Source organism: Drosophila pseudoobscura, chromosome 2, assembly GCF_009870125.1.
Source record: "Drosophila pseudoobscura strain MV-25-SWS-2005 chromosome 2, UCI_Dpse_MV25, whole genome shotgun sequence".
Lineage (NCBI taxonomy): Eukaryota > Metazoa > Arthropoda > Insecta > Diptera > Drosophilidae > Drosophila > Drosophila pseudoobscura.
In genome coordinates this window covers 28,110,532-28,131,259 of record NC_046679.1, presented here as the reverse complement: position 1 = coordinate 28,131,259, position 20,728 = coordinate 28,110,532, and the positions used below count along the sequence as shown (strand labels likewise).

The 20,728-nt window shown below is 46.6% G+C and overlaps 8 protein-coding genes across 12 annotated transcripts; 5 read left to right on the top strand and 3 right to left on the bottom strand.

The window, feature by feature from the left end:
* Positions 1-59: 59 nt before the first annotated feature.
* On the top strand, positions 60-4,332 carry LOC6897896 (uncharacterized). Its single transcript, XM_002137962.3, has 7 exons — positions 60-1,115; positions 1,186-1,908; positions 1,981-2,381; positions 2,452-2,686; positions 2,748-4,011; positions 4,093-4,238; positions 4,302-4,332. Exons 1-5 carry the CDS (start codon positions 135-137, stop codon positions 3,039-3,041), a joined length of 2,634 nt encoding a protein of 877 aa, XP_002137998.2. The 5' UTR covers positions 60-134; the 3' UTR covers positions 3,042-4,011; positions 4,093-4,238; positions 4,302-4,332.
* Positions 4,105-5,447, top strand: LOC4803037 (UPF0160 protein). The gene is made up of 3 exons (XM_001359802.4): positions 4,105-4,238; positions 4,302-4,611; positions 4,673-5,447. Exons 1-3 carry the CDS (start codon positions 4,202-4,204, stop codon positions 5,409-5,411), a joined length of 1,086 nt encoding a protein of 361 aa, XP_001359839.4. The 5' UTR covers positions 4,105-4,201; the 3' UTR covers positions 5,412-5,447.
* On the bottom strand, positions 5,442-6,256 carry Prosbeta3 (proteasome subunit beta type-3). Its single transcript, XM_001359801.4, has one exon. It carries the CDS (start codon positions 6,136-6,138, stop codon positions 5,521-5,523), a length of 618 nt encoding a protein of 205 aa, XP_001359838.1. The 5' UTR covers positions 6,139-6,256; the 3' UTR covers positions 5,442-5,520.
* A 485-nt stretch (positions 6,257-6,741) lies between these two features.
* Positions 6,742-8,498, top strand: Iru (E3 ubiquitin-protein ligase Iruka). The gene has a single exon (XM_001359800.4). The coding sequence runs from the start codon at positions 7,037-7,039 to the stop codon at positions 8,123-8,125; it is 1,089 nt and encodes a 362-aa protein (XP_001359837.1). The 5' UTR covers positions 6,742-7,036; the 3' UTR covers positions 8,126-8,498.
* Positions 8,499-8,643: 145 nt separating this feature from the next.
* Positions 8,644-10,458, top strand: LOC4803034 (uncharacterized). The gene is made up of 3 exons (XM_001359799.4): positions 8,644-8,856; positions 8,916-9,107; positions 9,178-10,458. The coding sequence occupies exons 1-3, from the start codon at positions 8,812-8,814 to the stop codon at positions 10,222-10,224; spliced, it is 1,284 nt and encodes a 427-aa protein (XP_001359836.3). The 5' UTR covers positions 8,644-8,811; the 3' UTR covers positions 10,225-10,458.
* A 157-nt stretch (positions 10,459-10,615) lies between these two features.
* Kcmf1 (Potassium channel modulatory factor 1) lies at positions 10,616-14,547 on the bottom strand. 5 transcript variants are annotated; one of them, XM_015182763.2, is made up of 7 exons: positions 14,410-14,547; positions 13,024-13,271; positions 12,532-12,956; positions 12,177-12,440; positions 11,768-12,052; positions 11,484-11,692; positions 10,616-11,411 (listed from the first exon to the last, which is right to left on the bottom strand). In XM_015182763.2, the coding sequence occupies exons 2-7, from the start codon at positions 13,037-13,039 to the stop codon at positions 10,805-10,807; spliced, it is 1,806 nt and encodes a 601-aa protein (XP_015038249.1). In that variant the 5' UTR covers positions 13,040-13,271; positions 14,410-14,547; the 3' UTR covers positions 10,616-10,804. The 5 variants fall into 5 exon arrangements, with proteins under 5 accessions (XP_015038249.1, XP_033232623.1, XP_015038248.1 ...); XM_033376732.1 differs by having other exon boundaries at positions 12,183-12,440; positions 14,298-14,459; XM_015182762.2 differs by having other exon boundaries at positions 14,298-14,458.
* A 780-nt stretch (positions 14,548-15,327) lies between these two features.
* On the top strand, positions 15,328-16,973 carry LOC4803033 (abasic site processing protein HMCES). Its single transcript, XM_033376733.1, has 3 exons — positions 15,328-15,590; positions 15,652-16,366; positions 16,430-16,973. The coding sequence occupies exons 1-3, from the start codon at positions 15,571-15,573 to the stop codon at positions 16,826-16,828; spliced, it is 1,134 nt and encodes a 377-aa protein (XP_033232624.1). The 5' UTR covers positions 15,328-15,570; the 3' UTR covers positions 16,829-16,973.
* Positions 16,832-20,160, bottom strand: tgo (Aryl hydrocarbon receptor nuclear translocator homolog tgo). The gene is made up of 2 exons (XM_001359796.3): positions 19,971-20,160; positions 16,832-19,844 (listed from the first exon to the last, which is right to left on the bottom strand). Exon 2 carries the CDS (start codon positions 19,746-19,748, stop codon positions 17,808-17,810), a length of 1,941 nt encoding a protein of 646 aa, XP_001359833.1. The 5' UTR covers positions 19,749-19,844; positions 19,971-20,160; the 3' UTR covers positions 16,832-17,807.
* Between the last annotated feature and the right edge of the window lie 568 nt (positions 20,161-20,728).

The following is a 20,728-nucleotide window of genomic DNA, read 5'->3' as shown; positions in this document are numbered from 1 at the left end:
TTTATTTGGTAAATGCGATGGTATATTACGGTATATTTAAAGGGTCAGTCACACTGGTTGTGATAAATCACACACTTTGGAAATAAGCAAATATTTTTGTTGTGATAAAGTGGAAAATTTTGAAAGATAAATATATGTTTTCGCTTAGGAATCCCACAGTTGTCACTAACAATAATGGCGGCAGCACCATTAACAACAACAACAACGAGTCGCCGCAGCAGCAGCACTCATCGCTGGTGAACCAGGACGCAGGAGTGGCGGAGGCCATTGGGTATATGCGAGAATTTAGCAGCCAGGCAGCCATCTACAACCAGCTAAAGTCCGAGGAGTCGCTAGTGCATCTGCACCGCAGCATCATACTGCTGGAAACGAAAGTGCATCCGCACTATTATGCACCGACTCCCGGAAATCTGGAGCTGGCTAGGTTTTTTATGGATCTGCACGCGCTGATGAGTGCGCTGGACGGGAAGTGCGAGGTGCTGTGGACATGTGTAGAGCTGGTTCAGCACTGCAGCCGGAATTTAGAGGCGCGTGGGGCCATTATCGAGAAGTACTGCTTTGTGCCGCTGTTGAGTTTTATTTTGAAGAAAACTGAGCGCGAGGAGCGGGTATATCGTCTGCTGGTCCTGTTGCAGGACCTAACCTATGGCATACACATCAGCTGGGAGGAGCCGTATCTGCCAGTCCTGCTCGAGCACCTGGTGGACATGGTCCACAATGTGGAGGGCGACACTGACGACGCGCAGCCGCCATCGCACGCCCTGCTGGCCCTTTCGATACTGGCGAATCTGTGCTATAAAAATTTCGTGGTGCTGTTCCTCTTCCTGCGCAACGTGAATATATCCAGCTTCTGCAAACGGATCATAAACTACGGCCTGCTCGGCTACAAAATGCTCATCATCCTCTCCGAAGATGTGCACGCGTTTGAGCAGCACGAGCTGCACACCTTCCTGCACGCATGCTTTGTGGGTATCGAGGATTGCCTTAAGAACTGGAATGTAGCCGAGTTGCGGCGCATTGTGGACTTCATGCTGGACTCCAAGGATCATGCGGGCCTCCATCAGGCCATGCTCTCCCACAGCCACTACTGCGAGGATGTGGAAAAGCTCTTGGATGTAAGCAAACAGCATATCATAAATCCATTGTCGTTCATTATCATGCTCTGTCGCTCGCTAAACGTTTCAGCAAATCAGTTCGAGCTGCGCCATGGACGACTCTCACGAGGATACGCGAAAGCATCAACAGATCTGCCTTCATCTGGTCTTTCGCCTCATCAGCTACATTCTCGATCTCTCCGAGGAGCAGAGCAGTGTCATCAGCCTGGACGCCATCACACCGCGTCTGTACGAGTTGATCGGCGAATGGCTGAACTCCGATTTGTGCGGCGTGGCGGCCATTGAGCTTGTCTCCACTCTGCTGCGTCTGGGCAAGGGTGCCGTTGTGGCCCAACTGATAGCTCGCGACCCTACCAATCTAGTCAGCTTGGTGGCCAGTGCCGAGCGGCCCGAAACGAAGCCCGCTCAAGTCGTGGCCATTCTGCGGCTGCTGCTGGATCTGCTGCGCGAGTCCAAGACTGAAAAGTTGGTACTATCGAAAATATCCGAGTCCAAATTTGACAAAATTCTGACCGCTCCGCTGTCCCTGACACCACAATGCCTGAGCTACCAATCGCTGGGACAGGCCGAGGTAGAGAAGGCGATCTTCTGCCTTCTGCTGCTGCTTATGAATTTTGCCAACATTACCAACATTGCCAAGAAGGAGTATTTCGACATGTGCTGCTCTCTGCTGGAGCAGCCCCAACTGCAGTATGCCCTGGCCCGGGGCTTAACCAGCGGCAATGAGCAGCTGGTGGAGGCCGTTCTACAGATTGCCCGATTCGAGCGCTTCCCCAAGGTAGCCGTGGCGAAGGTGGGCATCACTACAATCATTCTTTTCTAGTCTATCCATATCGTTTATCGCTTGCCGTCGGCTCTTCCAAAGCATGTGGCAAGCATCAACAGTGGACGACTTAGTTGCTCGTCGGTCGCTCCGCCCGCCGGCTGCGGCCGTGAAGCACCCAAGCAGTGGTATAATCTCAGCACAATCCTCAAGTGCCATCGCACCTTCACCAACAAGGAGCTATCGCAGCGCATCGAGGCACTGTTGGACAACATAAGCGGCATTGTCAGGCGCAATGAACTGCAGTCGGCGCCCGTCTCACAGGTGATCGAGCTGTACAACCATCGCATAGACAGCCTCAACAGTAGCATGCTGAACGTGCAACAGCGACTGGAGCAGGCCAACAACCAATTGATTCGTAGTACACAGCTCGCCAATGTCCAGAACGCCGAACTGGAACAGTTTCAGACCAAGAACTTTGAGCTGCTCATCAGCCAGGAGCGGTAAGTGGCAATCACAAATTATGACTTGAGACTATTAGGATCTTATGATTTATTCACCCTCTTATTTTAGACTGCAAACGCAGTGCAAGGATCTCAAACAGCAGACACACAAGCTGAAGAGCAACATGAGCAACTTGCTGAAGCAACTATCCGAGAACGAGGATCATTTGAAGGCCAGCGAGCGCCGCCTGGCCGTTAAGGAATCGGAGGTAGCCAGCCTCCGAAAGGATTGCGAAGATCTGAAAACAAATCTTAGCTCAAAACGCGACGAGCTCATTAAATTGGAGGCCCTCAGCAAGGACAGCGTAAGACCAAGCAGCAGCATTCCAAATAACCAGTATTGAAATCGCATCATTTGTTTTGTAGATTTCACGCATCGATAAGCTGAAGAAATCCGTGTTGGCCTATGAGCAGGACATCAAGGAGAAGGTGCGCAGCATTGAGGAGCGCGATTGTGAGCTGGCCAAAACGCACAAGAGCCTCGAGGAGCAGCGCGAGGGTCGCAAAAAGTGTGAGGATCTGGTCTTCGTGCTGGAAACGCAGCTGCAGGCGAAGAAGGAGCAGATCGAGCATCTGGAGAAGGAGCTCAAGGAAACGGAGGACATGCGCAAGACCGTCATGAGTCTAATGGAAAGCACAAAGCCCAAGCAAAAAAATTGACCTTCCGTACATTCGATATTGGACATGTTAGCTTAGTGTCGAGTGTCGCCCTAAGTAAGCAATCTAATTTACACTCGTATTTTTTTTATTAGTTTATATATTTATATACACTTCACTGCATTCTTTCGCACTGACACGGACAGCCCGTGTTCTGTGCAAAAAGATTAATTTAAAAAAAAAAAAAACAACTCCAATTTATACCGATAAATACAAAAGCATAAAAGAAAAAGGATACAATGGGATAATCTAGTGTGTACTTTACAAATTACTAGGGGACCTGGACATTTATTTGTATTTGTATGCGAAATCGATATATAGTTTGTACTATATATATATTTTTTATGTATGTACATATTTGTATTGTGTATATTTGTTGTATAAATTTACTAAAATGTGTTTTGCTGTATGGACTCTCGCGATCGTCATCTTTTGGGATAGGGGGGTTTATTACTTTACGCTTAAATCTCTAATCACCAAAACTCTGTTCTAGAAAATACAACTAAAAGCCGACTAAGCCCAGAATTAAGCTATGGAATAAAATAAGCGGGTAAAAAAAACAAGCAAATAAAAATCACACACATCACAAAACGAAGCAAGAAAGGTAGAGGTAGACACAGTGCGAAGAGGTGGAGGAGTAGGAGCAACGATTTGCCAGCACCAAAAAAAAGTTACAAACGGACCTGCCAACCTTGTTGAAAAGCCAGATTTTGCGCTATACCGCGCTGCCAACCATACAAATATGATACATGTTTGAACTCTTTCGCTAAAACCTTTTTTTGGACAAGATCCAATAAAAGCAAGTATTTAGAGTAAGCCAGTTCAGTAGAAAATTTATTTACAAATCGTATAAATATATGTGGGCATGGCAAAATTTTATATCTAGCTAGTAATATTCCAGGGAATATCAAAATTGAGCAATAAGGTTTCCAATCCTTGACGGAGAAAGATTAACTCATTGTAGACCATGAAGGTATTTGAATATTTTTCCGAAAATAAGGCTAATTGTATCATTTTAGCATAGTTCACGTGAAAGATATCGTTGTTTTTTAAGTTCACAGGAAAGATGTCAATCAGTAATATTTTCCGCCATTTACCTTAAGTCGTTGAACTGTTTAAATGAAGGGGGCTTATGTGGGTTTTTTTGATATTTCGATATTTTTATGAGGGTCTGTTTGCCGCGTTTTTGTCGCTTTTTTCGTAAGTATTCAATAAAGCAATAATTTAAATGAATAAAATATTCTTAACAGTTGCTATACGCAGGAAAATTAACCAGAATGGATGATGCTTCTCCTTCGAAACGCCCAACTCCCTTATGGATTGGAACACACAACGGAACCTTCCACTGCGACGAGGTTGTGGCATGCTTCATGCTGAAACAATTGCCGGAGTACGAGAATGCCGAGATCTTCCGCAGTCGTGACGATAAGGAACTGAGGGAAAAGTGTGACGTCATAGTGGATGTGGGCAGTGTGTACGATCATGACAAGAAATGGTACGACCATCATCAGACATCGTTCAAGGAAACATTCAACATTCTTCGCCCAGAGGTCTCCAAGGATTTCAACATCCGGTAAATACATAACTGAGAAATCGAGAGCATTCAATCTTACGTGTAGTTTAATCCGTGGCAGGTTGAGCAGCGCTGGCCTAATCTATACTCACTACGGCGAGCGGGTCATCCAGAGTATCCTAAAGCGTGAGCGTAATATCCAGCTGTCGCCGGATAATCTGCAACTGGCCTTTGTGCAGATCTATGGGAACTTCATCAGTGAACTGGATGCCATTGACAATGGCGAGAATATGTATGACGGAGGCGAGCCACGCTATAAGATAAACACTCATCTGTCAGCACGTGTGGGTAGGCTGAATCCCTCCTGGCAAGACACGGGTGTTGATATCGAGCAGCGTTTTAAGCAGGCTATGGATGTAGCTGGCAGAGAGTTTGTCGACAACGTTTTGGAGGTGGCCTGCTCTTGGATTGCGGCCCGTGACCATGTGCGCACTGCTCTGAAGGAGGCAAAGACCATCTACCCGACGGGCGAGATAATCCTGTTGTCAACGTTCTGCCCATGGAAAGCTCATTTGGCAGATTTGGAAAAGGAGTACCATGTTGAAGGAGTGCCAAAATTGGTTATTTTCTCTGATGGCAGCGGTTGGCGAGTGGCTGGAGTGCCTCTGAGTCCCGGTAGTTTTGTGGGACGCAAATTTCTGCCGACCCCCTGGAGGGGAGCGCGAGACGAAAAGCTGAGCGAACTGGCCGGGATTAAAGATCTCATATTTGTTCACCACACCGGATTCATTGGTGGAGCCAAAACCAAGGAGGCGGCTTTGGCACTTGCCAAGAAGTCTGTCGAGTGGAAAGAGGAATAATAACCACTATTAAAAAGCATATTTTGTACCTAAACAAATTTTATTTGTATAAAATGTATGTTTCTGTTGTTGTCTACAAAATAAGCAAAAGAACTCCCCAATCACCCATCTAGTCCATGCGGGTCTTCAGCGAGCGCTCTGTGATCTTATCCTTTTCGATTATATAGACGGTGGCACCCCAACCGCTCATAGCGTCGCGGTCGAAGGCGTTCATCATGGACTGGGCAATCACCTCGAACAGCTGGTCCGGTTGCAGGTCTGGCTTCCAGAGAGTCTCGCACATGCCGTACAGCTGTTCGGCGCAAGTTCCAGCCACAACGAAGTCATCGGGCTCGTTGGGGCAGCCAATCAAATCCATGTTGCAAACAAAGGGCTTCAGTGTCTTGGGATCTAGGCCAGCAACAACGGGCTCGATGAAGTATGGTCCGAAACGGTGCTCGTAGAGGAAACTGGAGAGCATGGCAGAGAACGGCTTGGGTGCCATTTCACGGTTCTCGCGGGTCTCGTACAGATTCTTGCGGAACATCAGACGATCGCGCACCGTCAGAATATCTGTCTGCAGTCCAGTGAGCCCCAGAAACATACGTGGGGCAATGTGGAACACCTTCTTGAAGTCAGTCGATATGGTCTGCGCCTGGACACCGAAGCGATGATCAGTAGCAATAGCCACACAGTCCTTGCCGCGCATGGCCACAACACAGCCACCGTTGTAGGCTAAAATCGACATTGCAGTTTACTTCTAGTTTAATTTAACTTGCTGGAAATGATAAATTTTTGCAAAATGCTAAACGCCGCCTGAAGATGACTTTTTGTTTCTGGTTAGCGCTGCCAGATGTAGTGTACTAAATGTACTAAGTATCACCATGTTTTTCTTTTTATGACAAGCTGGTAGCCTCAGACGAAATTTGCTATCGAACTAGTTTTTGGCCGTGCGGTCATTTTGGCATATTTTGAATCGATCTAGCTTTTTATAGTTTATAGGGTTATATAATCTGTTTATCATTTTTATGTTTTGTAGGATTCCAAGTGCTTTGAATACAAATTTAGCGTGTTCTGTTTACGCAGGCCGATAAAGTTTTATTTTAAAGTTCTCGAAAAAAGACCAATGATTTTGTGGAGCAGATATTGTGAATATTTTTAGAAAATGTGCTGGGAGTGAAACAACCCAATCGAACCCAACAACTACTTGTCATTAAAATATTTGAGCTTAATTTCAAAATAACACCAGTATAATGCAACCACAATATGATATAGTTTTGGGGTGTAATTAGTTTTAGCTTATTTTCGAATCTTGGCACCACTGTTCGGTGGTAAGAGAGAACCAGATCAAGTAGGCCTTATTGTTAGAACCTAGTTCGGTGGTTACAGAGAACCAGATCATCGTAGGCCTTATTTTTAGAAAAGTTAAATAAATTCATTTCGTCAAACTCAATATTGCAAGTGGAGCCTGGTGAGCGTGCATTGTCCTTGTCTGTGAAACGAAACACGCGCCGCAACTAAAACCCACACAACAAGCACGGCTGTCAGTTTTTGCAGACGGCCAACAACAATACTACCTGGAGAAAAAATATACCGACCGACTCTGCTGCTTGCACAATTGCAATTGAAAAAGGACGACAGCAAAAATGGCAGAGGCAGTGGATACGGAGGATCGCACTGTCGGTCTGAAGCGTTTCTTTTGCCACAAGTGCAATGTGGAGATTAACATTCCAAGCGGGGACTTCACCTGTCCCCTGTGCTCGAACGGTTTTGTTGAGGAGCTACCGGCAAACGCTCCTGAGATGACGGCCGCAACAGAAGCCCCCTCAACCAGTTCACTTGCTGGCAGCAATGACTCCAACGGTACATTTATCCTCGCGTCCAGCGATTCGGAGTCCAATGTGGAGTCTTTACGAAACGACATTGTCTCGCTGTTGAACATGCGTAATGTGCCCAACTTGGAGATCACGATTGAACCAAATCGTCGTCGGTCTGATTCGCAAAACGTGGGGGGATACAACGCCCTGACAGCGCCATCCGGTGTCGGACTGACAGCCGGCGGACGTGTTCGTCCGCCCAATCTGGATCGCCTGGACAACGTCCTGTTTGACTTTCTGCAAAGCTTGCCCTTGGCCGGCGCCACTGCAGAGTTTGTTACTGCATCCGGGGGCGGTGTGCCCGGCAACTCGCGCATGTTTTTCATGGGCAACCCGGGCGACTATGCATGGGGGCGCGAGGGATTGGACACGATTGTCACCCAGATGCTCAACCAAATGGAGACCTCAGGACCTCCGCCACTGTCGAGCAATCGCATCAATGAAATACCAAATGTGCAGATTACCTCTGAAGAGGTAGAGAAAAAGATTCAGTGTTCGATCTGCTGGGATGACTTCAAAATAGATGAGACCGTTCGCAAGCTGCCGTGCTCCCATCTGTACCACGAGAATTGTATAGTGCCATGGCTAAATCTGCACAGTACTTGTCCGATCTGCCGCAAATCCTTGGCGAATGACGCCAGCGATGTCGATGCGGAACCACTATCCATGATCGACGGATGGCGGATGGATGACTCCCAAGCCAGCGGCTCAAACATTAGAAGAGTAATTGGCACTGGAACAGGAAACTCAACCTCAGCCAGCACCATCGATTCGCCCGAAAGTCCCTCTCCCAGTGATCGCGCCCCGGCCGGCAACAATGTATTCACCTTTGATGACGACAATATGTTTCTAGACTAGCTAAAAACACGAAATGCAAACGGGAGGAAGTATGCGGATATTGATATTCAAAATTAGGCCAAATCTATGGCATTGGCTCTAGAAGTGTAGCCCTTAAAACACAATTAAACTAATATATATATTTATAATAGATTTCCTTCACGCTTAATTTTGCTGTTATTCAAAATAACAAAGTTGTAATAAACAACACGGAGCTAAATTTCCGTGGAGGTGGAACGCCGGCTCTGCAAGAAAGAAATATCTTTGTTAAATGTTTAAACAATTTTGCTAATATAATACATAAATGTATGTACTATACTATACACCGAATAGATAGGCACTTTAACTAAGAGCATGTAAAGCAGTTAATATACATATGTATGTACCCCGACAAGATGAACAAGTCTATAGTTTATAAACAAAAATTTCTGCCTGTGAGATTGCAAAAATGATTTTTAAATAAACAAAAAAATTGAATAAAAAAAAAATTAATAAAGTAATTAATTCAAGAAACTAAAAAAAAATAATATAAATAGGAGTTATCGATAATTGCAAAAATCAGCTGTGTGCGAACCACCCTGCTTAAATAACTTTTTAAACTGAACTGACAAAAGTGGAAAAAGCTCGCGTTGCATGTAATAAACGTTTTAAAAATGATCCAAGTCAATTAAAGCCGTATAGTGGAGAGTCCTAGGTAGCTATTAAGCATGTCATTTGAAGGTTACAATGATTTCGTGGTGCTCACAGAGGTGGTAAGTAAATGGGAAAAAATTATTGATGTTTGGCTGCATTTAATCCCTCAAATCGAAAGGTTCGTAAGCAATATGTACATTACCTGGAGCGGCAGCTGCAGGAGAATGTCTGCGCCTGGGCAAAGAAGTCAAGGAATCACCACAAGAACACCGCGTGGGCCTGCATCCCCCAGAGCCTGAGCACGCTAGAGGAAATGGCAGTCAAGGCTTGCATGGCTGCTCAGATCTATCAACGGAGCATGGTCAAGATGGTACGTAGGCTGGATGTTGGGGTGGTATGCAAGCTGCTTGGCTAACACAATTTGGGTCCCGTTCTCGCAGATAGCCACCGTACGAAGGAATACGCAGGAGTGTCGCCTGGCCAACGTTTTGTTGAACAACATGCAGCTCATGGGTAGCGAGAGTGGGAGCGAGGGCGAGGATGCACTGCCAGCCAACTCTGTCGAATGTTTTGTCGATAAGGCAACGCAAACCGTATGCACCGAGCCATCAAATGATATTATAAGTCACAGTCAGAGTAATTCCCATGCAGATGACGATTACGGCAGCGTTGAGCTGCGCCAGAAAATCGATTTGTTTCAGGCGCGACTCGAAAAATCAGAGGCCGACAATGAACTCCCGTGTCGCCGCTGTCGTCAACTTCGTCGCAACAAGCGTGTTGTCCTTGAGCAGCAGGAGCAGCAGCAACAGCAGGAGCCAGTGGAGGACGAAGATGCAGTTGGCAAGGAACTGGCCCTGCTATTTGGCGATGAGAACACTGATCTAAATGAAATCTTTGGGATTGAAAGCACAACAGACGACCTTCAGGTATCGGCCATCCTGGAGGAGCTGCCCGGCATAGACGACAGTGAAGATCCGCCCTCGCCCTTGGTATTAGCCGCAGAGCACAGTGAAACGAATTTAAGCACCAGCCGCTGGCCCTGCGAACTGTATGCCCAGCGCCGGCGACTCAATGCCTGCCTGATTCGCTTGCTGGAGGCCGACTGGCGGTGCGAGGATAGGCTGCGGCACAAATTCCACATACTCTTTGGCGAGGACAGTGACGATGAGTTTTCTGCCCAAATATCAAGTCCCTCGATAGATCTGGTGGATGAAGTACTGCTGGCCAGCTGTATCCTCCGCATTCGCCCGTGGATTGTGCGGCACCTGATGGCTCCCCTCCAGGAGTCTCTCATTGCCAATCGATTTCTGTTTAAGAAACTAGCCAAGATGATGGCCCACCAGATTGTCATGGCCAATCCGTACTGTTCGGAGCAACAGGTCAAGCAGGCGGTGGAGCAGCTCTTTTGTATTTTACCGCGAGGAGTGCAGAGCGCCTATGATCTCCAGAGTTTGCCTCCCGTGGAGGTGGAAAGATTTAAGGAATGAAAAATGCCACGCCATAATCCTACTAGTCTCGTAAATCGTACAAATTAATTACGAATTTAGTCAGAGGGAAAGCCAGAACAGAAGTCAATTATTTTTCGTTTTTTGTGGTTTCTTTAAATTATAATTAATTCAATGATTACAATAATTTTCTTGCTGCACACATCTCTCCATCCTGTTTTTTTTTTTTTATAATTATATAAATTTTAATATATTTAATAAACGATACATAATATAGTTTTCCATTTGACGAAATTGCTGCGGCGGCGGATGCGTCGGGCAGCTGCTAGAGATGAATCGGTACTCCCGGGAACTCCTTGAATTCCTGGGAGCCTGCCTCCGGGGAGCAGCAGCATTACTCTCCCTACTACGATTGGTTGTTTTTGTTGTTACATATACGGCTGTGTTTCTTGTAGTTCTTGTTGCTGTTACTGTTGTGGCTCTTCTTCTGGTTGGATTGGTGGTGGTAGTGGTGGTGATAGATTTTTTGTTGTTTTGTGGCTGCTGCAGCTACATGTGGTGTTGTGGATGCATCTTTGCTGTTGTGTGGTGTGGTGATCGATCATCTGGATCATCAGAGGCACTACCTAGTGTCGGGAATTTGATTTGTGTTTGCCGCCGAATTTGCATTCTGTTTGTATTTCTGCTGGGAAGCTGCGGGCGTGGACTGCTGCTGCTGCGGCGGCTGGGAGCCCGTGGCCATCTCTGGTGGTGGCGGACGGCCGCGTCTTTCGATACCTCTGTCAGCTGTTGGCTTACTGCCAGCTCCACCAACCGCACCCCCAGTAGCTGCATTTGCTCCGGCTACTCCTCCCCCACCACCAACACCACCGATACCTCCTCCTCCTCCTCCGACGACACCTCCTGCCGTGCCACTTGTTTGTGTTGTATTGGCCTTTTTGTTTTTATAGCGATACTCATCGCAAACAAAATCCTCGGGCGAGGTCTGTTGCATTTGATTCACCTGTCGCACGATGGCGGGCTGTGCTTGCTGCTGCTGCTCCACATCGGCATTGTTGTTCAGCAGAGTGTCCTCCTCCTCCTGCTGCTGCTGTTGCTGCTGCTGCTGTTGTTGCCCCTTATTTACATTATCACTCTTGGCCATGCCATCGATGCTTTCATTGGACGCATTCAAGTCCAGGGCCTCTGTGCATAGCATCGACAGCAGCAGCGACTGCACAAACATGGAGCTACAACGCCGGAGAACAAAAGAGGTTCAATAAGGTCTCAGAACAAGAGTGTTACTGTTGCGGAAAACTCACCGATCTGCCCGCTTGCGCTCCACATTCGCCCACTCAGCCTCTGTGAGTGTGGGCTGCATAAATTGGGCCAACAACAAAGCCTCGCCAGCTGTCGAGCCCTGACCAGCCGCCTGGCCAGTGGCTCCGTTTGCGCCGTTACCATTTGGCGCACCACCGACGCCCACACTAATTCCGAGGGCATTGTTTGAGCTGCTGCTAGTGCCGACCGCCTGCAAGGATGATAGTGGACAGAGCGGATTAGTGGACAATTCACTCATGGCAAGTGGGCTAGAGGGATGAACTACTTCTCTGGCATTGAGGCTATTGGCGGCGAGACTCGACTGAGTCTGCTGATGATTGCTGGCCGATGTCGAGAAGCTCGCTGTCACCGGCCACTCGGTGGTGCGCAGGTTGGGCGGTGCGGTCACACCACTGCCACTTAAACCTCCACTGCCGCTGTTGCTGCTGCCGCTACCAACTGCACCACTGCCTCCGCCGCCGCTGATCACCTCGGCCATAGCGGCATTCGAATTCGATGTTGAGACTATGGGATGCGCACGCCTTGGCAGTCGATCGATTTGGCGCGATGCCTAGAATAATGCACAAAACAAAAGCACCAAAAAGTCGCAATTTCCTTATACACACAAAAACACACAGAAATATAGAGCCAGAGGATGGGACGTCTCCGTCTCCCTGTCTCCGTCTCCGTCTTACCGTCACCTGCTGCCTGTCCAACTGCATCTGCATCTGTAGCTGTTGCAATTGCGACGTAGGTGGGCCGCCGCGTCTAACGCCGGACAGCTGAGAGAGCAATTCCGCAATGGGATCAACCGATTCGCGACCCGAGGGCGACAAGGCCGACAGACCGCTCGACGAGCTGAAGTGCATATTGGAACGACGCGTTCGTGGTCCGCCGAGAGTGCGTCCAGGGATGCGACGCACTCCACCGCCATGACGAATGGCAGATGGCTCATCGTATTATCTATAAGGTTAAGGGCAACCAACAAAAATTGAATGGGCTGAAAGCTTACAAGTAATGAAATATTCGTAGGTGTTTGGAAAAGGATATCAAAAAGGATATTAGCTCGCGTGGTCCCTGCCGATGCTCCAATGTTAGATGACCGGCAAAGTCATCTGTGACTAGATTCGGATCACCGCCCGGTAGTCCGGCACAGACCGGACATACAACCTCGAGACTGGTCTCCGTATGCTCGGCAGAGACATGCTCCAGCAGCGTGGCATCGCTGAAGCCCATCTTCTTGCAGTAGGGACACGTGAAGCTCTGCGGCTGATCCGATGTTAACATCTCACCGCCGAAATATAGCTCGATATCGGAACGGGTAAGTATGCACTGCATAGGATGCTCGACCAGGTGGCGAGTGGAGGTGACGCCTTCCTCATAGCAATCGGCGCATAAATCGTAATCATAGCAGATTAAGCACTTGTAGCGGCGTCCATTGAAATTGCTCTTGAGACATGAATCGCAGCTGACACCTGGATTAGATCATAATTGTTTAGTATGTTTAGTCAGAGATCTGATCTGCACGGTATGGAGTGGTACCTTCATGTCGACTCATTATACGGCAGCACAGGCTACACTTCACGATACAGAGCCTCTCCCGCTGACAGGTGCCAGGAGAAGATGGGGGTTTCTGTGTTGGTTTTGTGGTTCTCTTCACGCCTCTTTTTGATGATTGTGATGGACGATGATTGTTTGGACTTGTGCTGTTGGTTCAGTGGCTGTGTATGTTGGGTTTTGGTTGATTCGTTCGAGATTGCTATATTGTAGACATTTAGGATGCAAAGGAGCTAGAAGATAACCATAAATAAAACGCAGACTGAAAACAAAGAACCAATTTCGGAGAAGGAGAAGCAGCATTACGTCCCGGGATACCTAGACAGTCATCGTCTTCTTCTTCTTTTGTTTTCTCGCGGTCTGTGCACTTTTCTTTTTTCAGTGTTTCGCCACACATCACACACACACTCTTATATGTGTATTTTCTTCGCACCGTGCTTTCTCATCCACACGATTACGGTTGTTCTTTATTTCTTTTCGCATTGTCTTTCGAAAAACGAACAGAAAACAGAAAAAGGAAAGGTATAAAAAGAGTCGCTCATCCCCACCCACTAGCTGGCCCGAGCAATAAAATTATTCAATACAATCGAGCGCGAGCCATAGCAAAATTACTTTTAACACTTTGTTGAATGCGGCTGCGGCTGAGGGGGCAATTGCAGTTTTCCCTTTTCTCTTTCAGCTTTTTTCCTCCATTTTAACATTAAGCACAAACAGTAAACATTTATTTTTAACTTTTTGGTCGCGAAAATTTTCAACTTTTCGTGGATGTCGTGGGCTTTTTCCCCCCGGATATATGGCAACGCTATGTGCGATTTTTTTCTTTCTTTTTGTCAAAGAAAGCTCCCTTGGATGAGAACTTTGAGCAAGCTGATTGGGCAGGCAGCTGGGAATAACAGTAGGCTGTGCTGTTGTAGTTTGTCACTATTTATAAGCTTATGCGTCGAATGCTTTTCTCGCGTTCTTTGCACGTTATTCACAGGCGCCGCGAAATTCTTGTACAATCTTCGCCTTATATACATTGTCTTGCACTTGTATGGGTAAACACATGCATATCATATATGCGAATGCTACGCAATTGCAAATTGCGCTGAAATCTTTTGTTCATTGCGAATTTTTCATAGCCTATATACACAAGAAGCTGTCGATGATGATGTTATTGTTGTTGGTGTTGCTGCGACTGTGATGCAGTTTACAGTGCACAGTTTTCTTGACATGCAAGCTTGTTAGTTGGTATTATTTGTGGGAACACGGCAACATACTTCGCTATGGTGCTGTATTATCTAATTTAATGTAGCTTTAATGCACTAGCACTCAAAAATTATTAAATTGAAATGAAAATAAATTTTTGTCGAGTGAAAAGCTTTTCCTGACCTGCAGTGCGACCGTATGGCTTCAGCCCACAAACACCAAATTTTAATAGATCCCACAATTTTTCAATTTTCTATCGATATATCTACCGAAGAGCCCGGCTAATTATTAACAAAAAAAAGTTTGCGTGTTTGCTTTGATTTATTATAATGAAAGATATATGGTATTTATATATGGTATAATAGGTCTCCGTTACACGCCTCCAAATCTGCCTCGGCGGTAGCCGAACGCCAGAGCCGAAGACCCCGGGTTTTTGGAACAGTCGATAGTGTCGTGTCGTTACCACTTGACTTGGCCGATATCTATCGATGGTTATTATTATTATTCAAAGACCATTTTCATCCTTGCACAATGTATTTATTTTATTCTTCAATTTAATATATTTCGTTCTGCTGGCTGGCATCTACTATTGATATAGATGTATTTTATTTTTTAGATAGTTTTCGATATAGTTATGTCGGGGCCAGCCAAGAAAGTTCATTTTGAATCGTTCTTTTTTGACACGCAAACAATATTTGACCCACTGTGCCGCGCGCTACTACCGCCACTACAAAACAGACGCGCAAAACGGGACCCGTTAAAGCTGCTGGCGACGATCACTATTTGGACAGAAAAGGAGACAGAGCAACTACGAATTTGATCCAACTCAAGGGACGAAATTACGGGACTTTCCCCAGTACGGAACCAGGTACGAGCTGGAAATTTGTTTCGAAAGCATTTAAGACGGCGATTGCCAGCATCTTCCACCTATGTGAAGTACATCAAATGTTCTGTTTAATTAATTTATTTTGCATTTCATATGCCGCACACAATTAACAGCAATTTATTTGGATGTTTTATAGCCTTATAGCCTATAGTCTTATTGCGTGGTATGCATTCGAAGGTGGTATGATTCGAACTTAAATAAAAACCACCGCAACCGGCCACTCTGAGTTTGTTTCAAAAAATCAGCTGTTGTGCTTGCTGCGCGGGCGTAAGTCCCGCTACGGTCACACTGTGCTTGATCAGCAGTCGTAGCCAGCTGCAGCTGACTGATATGATATTGTATTTTTCCTTATTTATGGCAAAATTGGTTTAAATTGGCGACAACGAATTGAGGTGTATAGTGTTTTGTTTACGAGCTCGACGAGAGTTGCCTGAACAGAATTATCGAATTATCAATCCATGTGCGGAAGAACTTGCTTGTAAGTTTTTAAGTTAAACAATTTGTCTGCTATCTGCTAATAGAATCTGTTAAATCGGTAGAACCCTAGATCCAGATCAGGTGCTGTGTGCTTGCAAATACCAAAACAGCAGCGTCAAGAAGGAAACTGATGCGCATAAAGAGGAAAAAGATGATTCTATCGCGCCTGAGGATGAAGAAAGAAAAGGGATGGAAACACCAGAGTGGCGCGCGGAATTCAATTTGGGTCGACGCTACCAGGCATCCTACAACATAGCTCCCACAGATATAACGCCCGTCGTGGTTTCTGCGGCCCACTTTTCGGACCAAGAGGATCAGAAATGCGCTCGCATTGTGATGCCCATGATGTGGGGCATGATTCCATTTTGGCACAAGGGCGACTACCGCAAGCATGGCCTCACCACCAACAACTGCCGGCTGGAGCACCTGATGGACTCGAAACTCTATCGAGGACCCTTTAAGCGTGGCCAACGTTGTGTGGTGCTCTGCGAAGGTTTCTACGAATGGCAGACGGCTGGACCAGCCAAAAAACCATCCGAGCGGGAAGCCTACCTAATCTTTGTTCCCCAAGAGACCGATGTCAAGATCTACGACAAGACCACTTGGACGCCATCGAATGTGAAACTCTTGCGGATGGCCGGGCTGTTTGATGTGTGGGAGGATGAGAGTGGCGACAAAATGTACAGCTACAGTATTATTACCTTCCAGTCCAGCAAAATCATGGACTGGATGCACTACCGAATGCCAGCCATACTAGAAACCGAGCAGCAAATGAACGTGAGTCACAGAAATGCTTTATTTTATATGCAATTAAAGATGTAATATCATTGGCTGTAATAGGATTGGCTGGACTTTAAGCGTGTAAGCGATTCGCAGGCCTTGGCCACTTTGCGGCCTGCTAAATGCCTAGAATGGCATCGGGTCACCAAGCTGGTGAACAATTCACGCAACAAGAGCGAGGAATGCAACAAGCCCATCGAGCTGGCCGCAAAACCGGCCAAGCCACCCATGAATAAGACTATGATGGCCTGGCTAAATGTCCGTAAAAAGCGCGAGGAACAAATCAAGGCTGAGCAGAGCGAGCCCAGTGATGAGGACACAGATAGTGCAACGAAGCGCAAGAATTCGTCGGATGCGAATAGTCCTGCCAAGCGTCAGCGTTTCAGCGATTTCAAAATGGCACTCCAGAAACCTAGCTGTGGCGGCAGCGAAAGCGAAAATAAGTCCTCTCCTCCATAATAGTTAGTAGTACATTAAGTTTATTTTTCATTAAAAACCGAAATATTTGTTCTCAATACCCCAAAACTCTAAGCATAATCGTTGATTTTGTGGCTTAATTACAAAAAAAGGGGTGGACTTAGCGACTAAACGATTTGTGTAAAAATTTGTTTCTTGAAGTTTTTTTTTCTTAATAACTAATTTGTCATAATTGAATGGGTGGGGGGGTGCATTCGTCTTGCAGCTGACAATGTAGTTTGTGCCGCCACTGTTTCCAGTACGTATGTGAAATTCAATTTTGAACGCCACTGTATTGAGCTTGAAAGTTCAGACGTTTTCGTCTAAAAACGAAAGAAAAGCTGCACATTAAGCGAATTTGTTTATAAATGAATCTATGCAGATGTATGTGTGATATACTTTTGTTTGCATTCGCAGAAAGCAAGCGAAATTAATGGGAGAATTGGATTGGTGTCAATGTTGGCGCTGGAGGGCAATACTTTTCAGGGGAGGATTTGTATGTGCTGTTGCTTAAAATTAACAATTTTTGTATATTAGACTACGATTTGTATATGTATTTATATATGTATATAAGTTGCATATGAACTTGAAAATTTGCATAATGGTTGGAGCACTTAATGAGAAAAGAAGATAAGAGAGAATTTCACTCCCAAGTCGAAGCCCTTTTCAGAAATCGTATAGAATTCATAGGCTCTGAATAAATATTATCGCTCTTGTGTGCTCTTTAATTGCAAATACCTTTAGCTTTTTGCGAATTAGCGGGGTTTAGGGAGGGGCCGACAAAATGAAGATACGAATATCGGAATTCTTGGGTACGTGCCCAATCGTTATGTACTTAAATTGCTATTTACGAGATTACCATGGGTCTGCGTTTTGGCTGAATTATTTCAACAATTTTCCGATAGATTGCACTTGAGAAATGGTCAAGAGAGAGAGAGACGCGGCAGATGGAGTGGGATTGGATTGCATAGGACTGTAGGGATTACTCAAACGGTGTACTAAACATATTTATGTTCAAATCCTCGAATGTTGTGGGTGCACTGTGATCGAGCATCTGGAGCATGTCGGAGAACTCCTGGCCTTGCGGCTGACCGGCTCCGGCTGGTCCCCCGGGATGTGCATGCGGATGATGCGGATGCGCCGTCGGATGGGGAGGATGTGGGTGACCTCCTGCATTCTGCCAGTCCCACATGCCCGGCGCATTCGGTGGCGGCGGCGGTGGTACTGCCTGATATGGTCCCTGCGGTTGGGGTTGCTGCTGCCGATTGCCATTGCCAGCGCTTAGCTGCGTGTAGGTTGGTCCACTCGGCGACCGTGCCGGGCTGGTCTGCTGATACGCATAGCCTTCGGTGACGGGCTGTTGTTGTTGCTGCTGTTGCTGTTGCGGACGCAGTGCGCCCCACGCATTGGGCGCCCCGGGCGTAGGTGACGTACCCGACTTGGGGATCTTGGCCAGTGGCGAGGGTCCACCGCCCCCTGCGCTGTACGGCGAATGCGTTGTATCGTAGGCATAGCCCACTGGTGTGTTCTGGGCCGATCCCGGACGCTGCTGTTGCTGCTGCTGTGGCGTGGGCGCTTGCATGCTGAGCATGTGGGTCTGGTACATCCCATCATTGGTGGCACTGCCAGCGGGAGTGAGTTCCCTGCGTGTGTAATCCACGCCAGGGGCCTGCACATAAACATGCTCCTGCTGCTGCTGCTGTTGTTGCTGTTGTTCAGGTGTGTGGGCCGCAGCGGCGTCAATCGGAGCACCGTGCATGGTCTTCCCGGAGCTATTCGTGCACACAATGTATTCCACTTCATCGGTGTAGGGATTGAGAAAGGCATACGCCTGGGTGCGCAGCCAAACGTATTCGGAATTCTTGGCCCGTGCCCTGTAGAGCAAAGAGAACATCTGTCCTTTCTGTTTGAGCACCTGATCGAAGCTCTCCTTCATGTGACTCTGATCTTCGGGATGGAAAAAGTCGTAACAAATCTTCCCTAGCAGCTCCGTTGGGGTGTAGCCCAGAATGTTTAGCACACGCTGATCGACAAACGTGAATTTCCCGTCCATGGCATGGCGTGTGATGAATTCACTCTGATTGTTTGAGCCGCTCATGTCATTCGCTGCCGTGGAGGTGACCTGCAGCCTACCGATGGCCACCAGGCAGCAGTGGGACGTCATGTCGTCCACATCCCGCTCCATATGCATATTGGGGAACATATCCGTGGGTGGCCAATTCTTGATATACCCCGTGCAATGGACCACAGCAAAGTTGGTGCCATCGCGAGAGGGTCCGAGGGAGTTGCGCTGCTTCAGGCGATTCAGATGTCCCGATACCATGGAATCGGAGCTGACATTACCCACGCGCATGCGACAAATAAAACCGCGACGGGCGCCCATGCTCAACCTCATCGAAGACTGATGTCCCTCCTTTTTCACCGTGCCCGATTTGAGATCCAGGATACGTCCCGCATTCTGTGATTCCTGGGTGGAGAGCTGCTCGCGAATCTTCTCGCGGTCATCGGGATGTATGTGCTCGTACAGACTGGTGCCATACCAGTCGCTCTGGGTGTAATTCAGCACGGGCGTCACCGAGTCTGAAACGTAGATAACGCGACCCGAATCACAGGATACCACGAAGAGGAACCCGTCAGCGGCCTCCAGGATTAGATGCTTCAGTTCCTGGTCGGTAAGAAAGGAGGGTTTGTAAGTGCCATCGCTACTGGTGTTCCCAGTGCCCCGCAGAGCCTTCATATGCGCCACAGCCATACGAAGTATGGTCAATTTATCCGGTTTTCTGGCCAGCGCACTGCATGTGGGCACCATGTCCGAGAGCTCTGTTATGTAGGCCGTCATTTTATTGCGTCTCCGTCTCTCGATCTCGCAGTGGTTCTCGCGACTGGCAAAGCGCTCCTTGTCCTGTATGTTCGCCTCATCCATGATTGGAATACGTAATTAGGCACAAACGTTTCTTCAGTTCGCTCGGGCTTCGTTTTCTGCTGCTTCTGCTTTAATTGTATTTGGGTCGCTTATGCTCTGGAAAATGGTTGGTTGAGCCAAACGGCGGGGGTGGGGTTAGTATTTTGTCTACGTTGTGTGTATGTGTTTGCTCGTCAAATGCACGATAAGCTCTTTTCATCTATCATTCATGGCTCAACTCACATTTAATATAAGCGGGCTAATTTTCAACACACCTAAGCACCTTTATTTAATTGTTTAATACGCGTTTTTACCATTAAATCAAGTTTTTTTCCTGTTTTTTTTTATCTGTATAAAATCTCTGTTTACTGCGTGTCAGTGTTACCGTGTCGAGAAAAGATACCGTCCGACCCACTGAAATATACCGTCTCATTTTAAAAATATAAAGTAAATATACTGACGAACTAAAGTTCTATATTCCTCGATTCTTATATTCCGTGGAATATTATTAGCTGGATAGAACATTTTGACATGCCCACATAATTTTATCCGATTAATGAATCTATTTTCTACTTGACTGCCTTATTTTAAATACTTTGATCGTTTTTGCCCCAATTTTGGTTCCCCAACAACAATATAGCGTCCCGTAAAATGAAAACCCGAACTTAGTCCACTTATGCCCCCTCTATTTAAATAGTTCAACTACTTGAGGTAAATGGCGAAAAATATTAACGATTGTAAATTCTTCTTGCAGTTTCATGCCATCTTGGCTCCTAATAGGTTAATCGTTCTCCGTCAAGGATTGGAAACCATATTGCTCACTTTTGATATTCCGTAAAATATTACTAGCTATATATGTATATCGAAAAGTCACTCTGGATTGCCGTTTTTACGAATTCAAAAGTATTATTTGAAATAATGTAATTCAAACTACCGATTCGAGGTCGGAAATCTTAGAATGCTAGAATATTGTGAGTGTGGCCGATACATCTCCATTATTT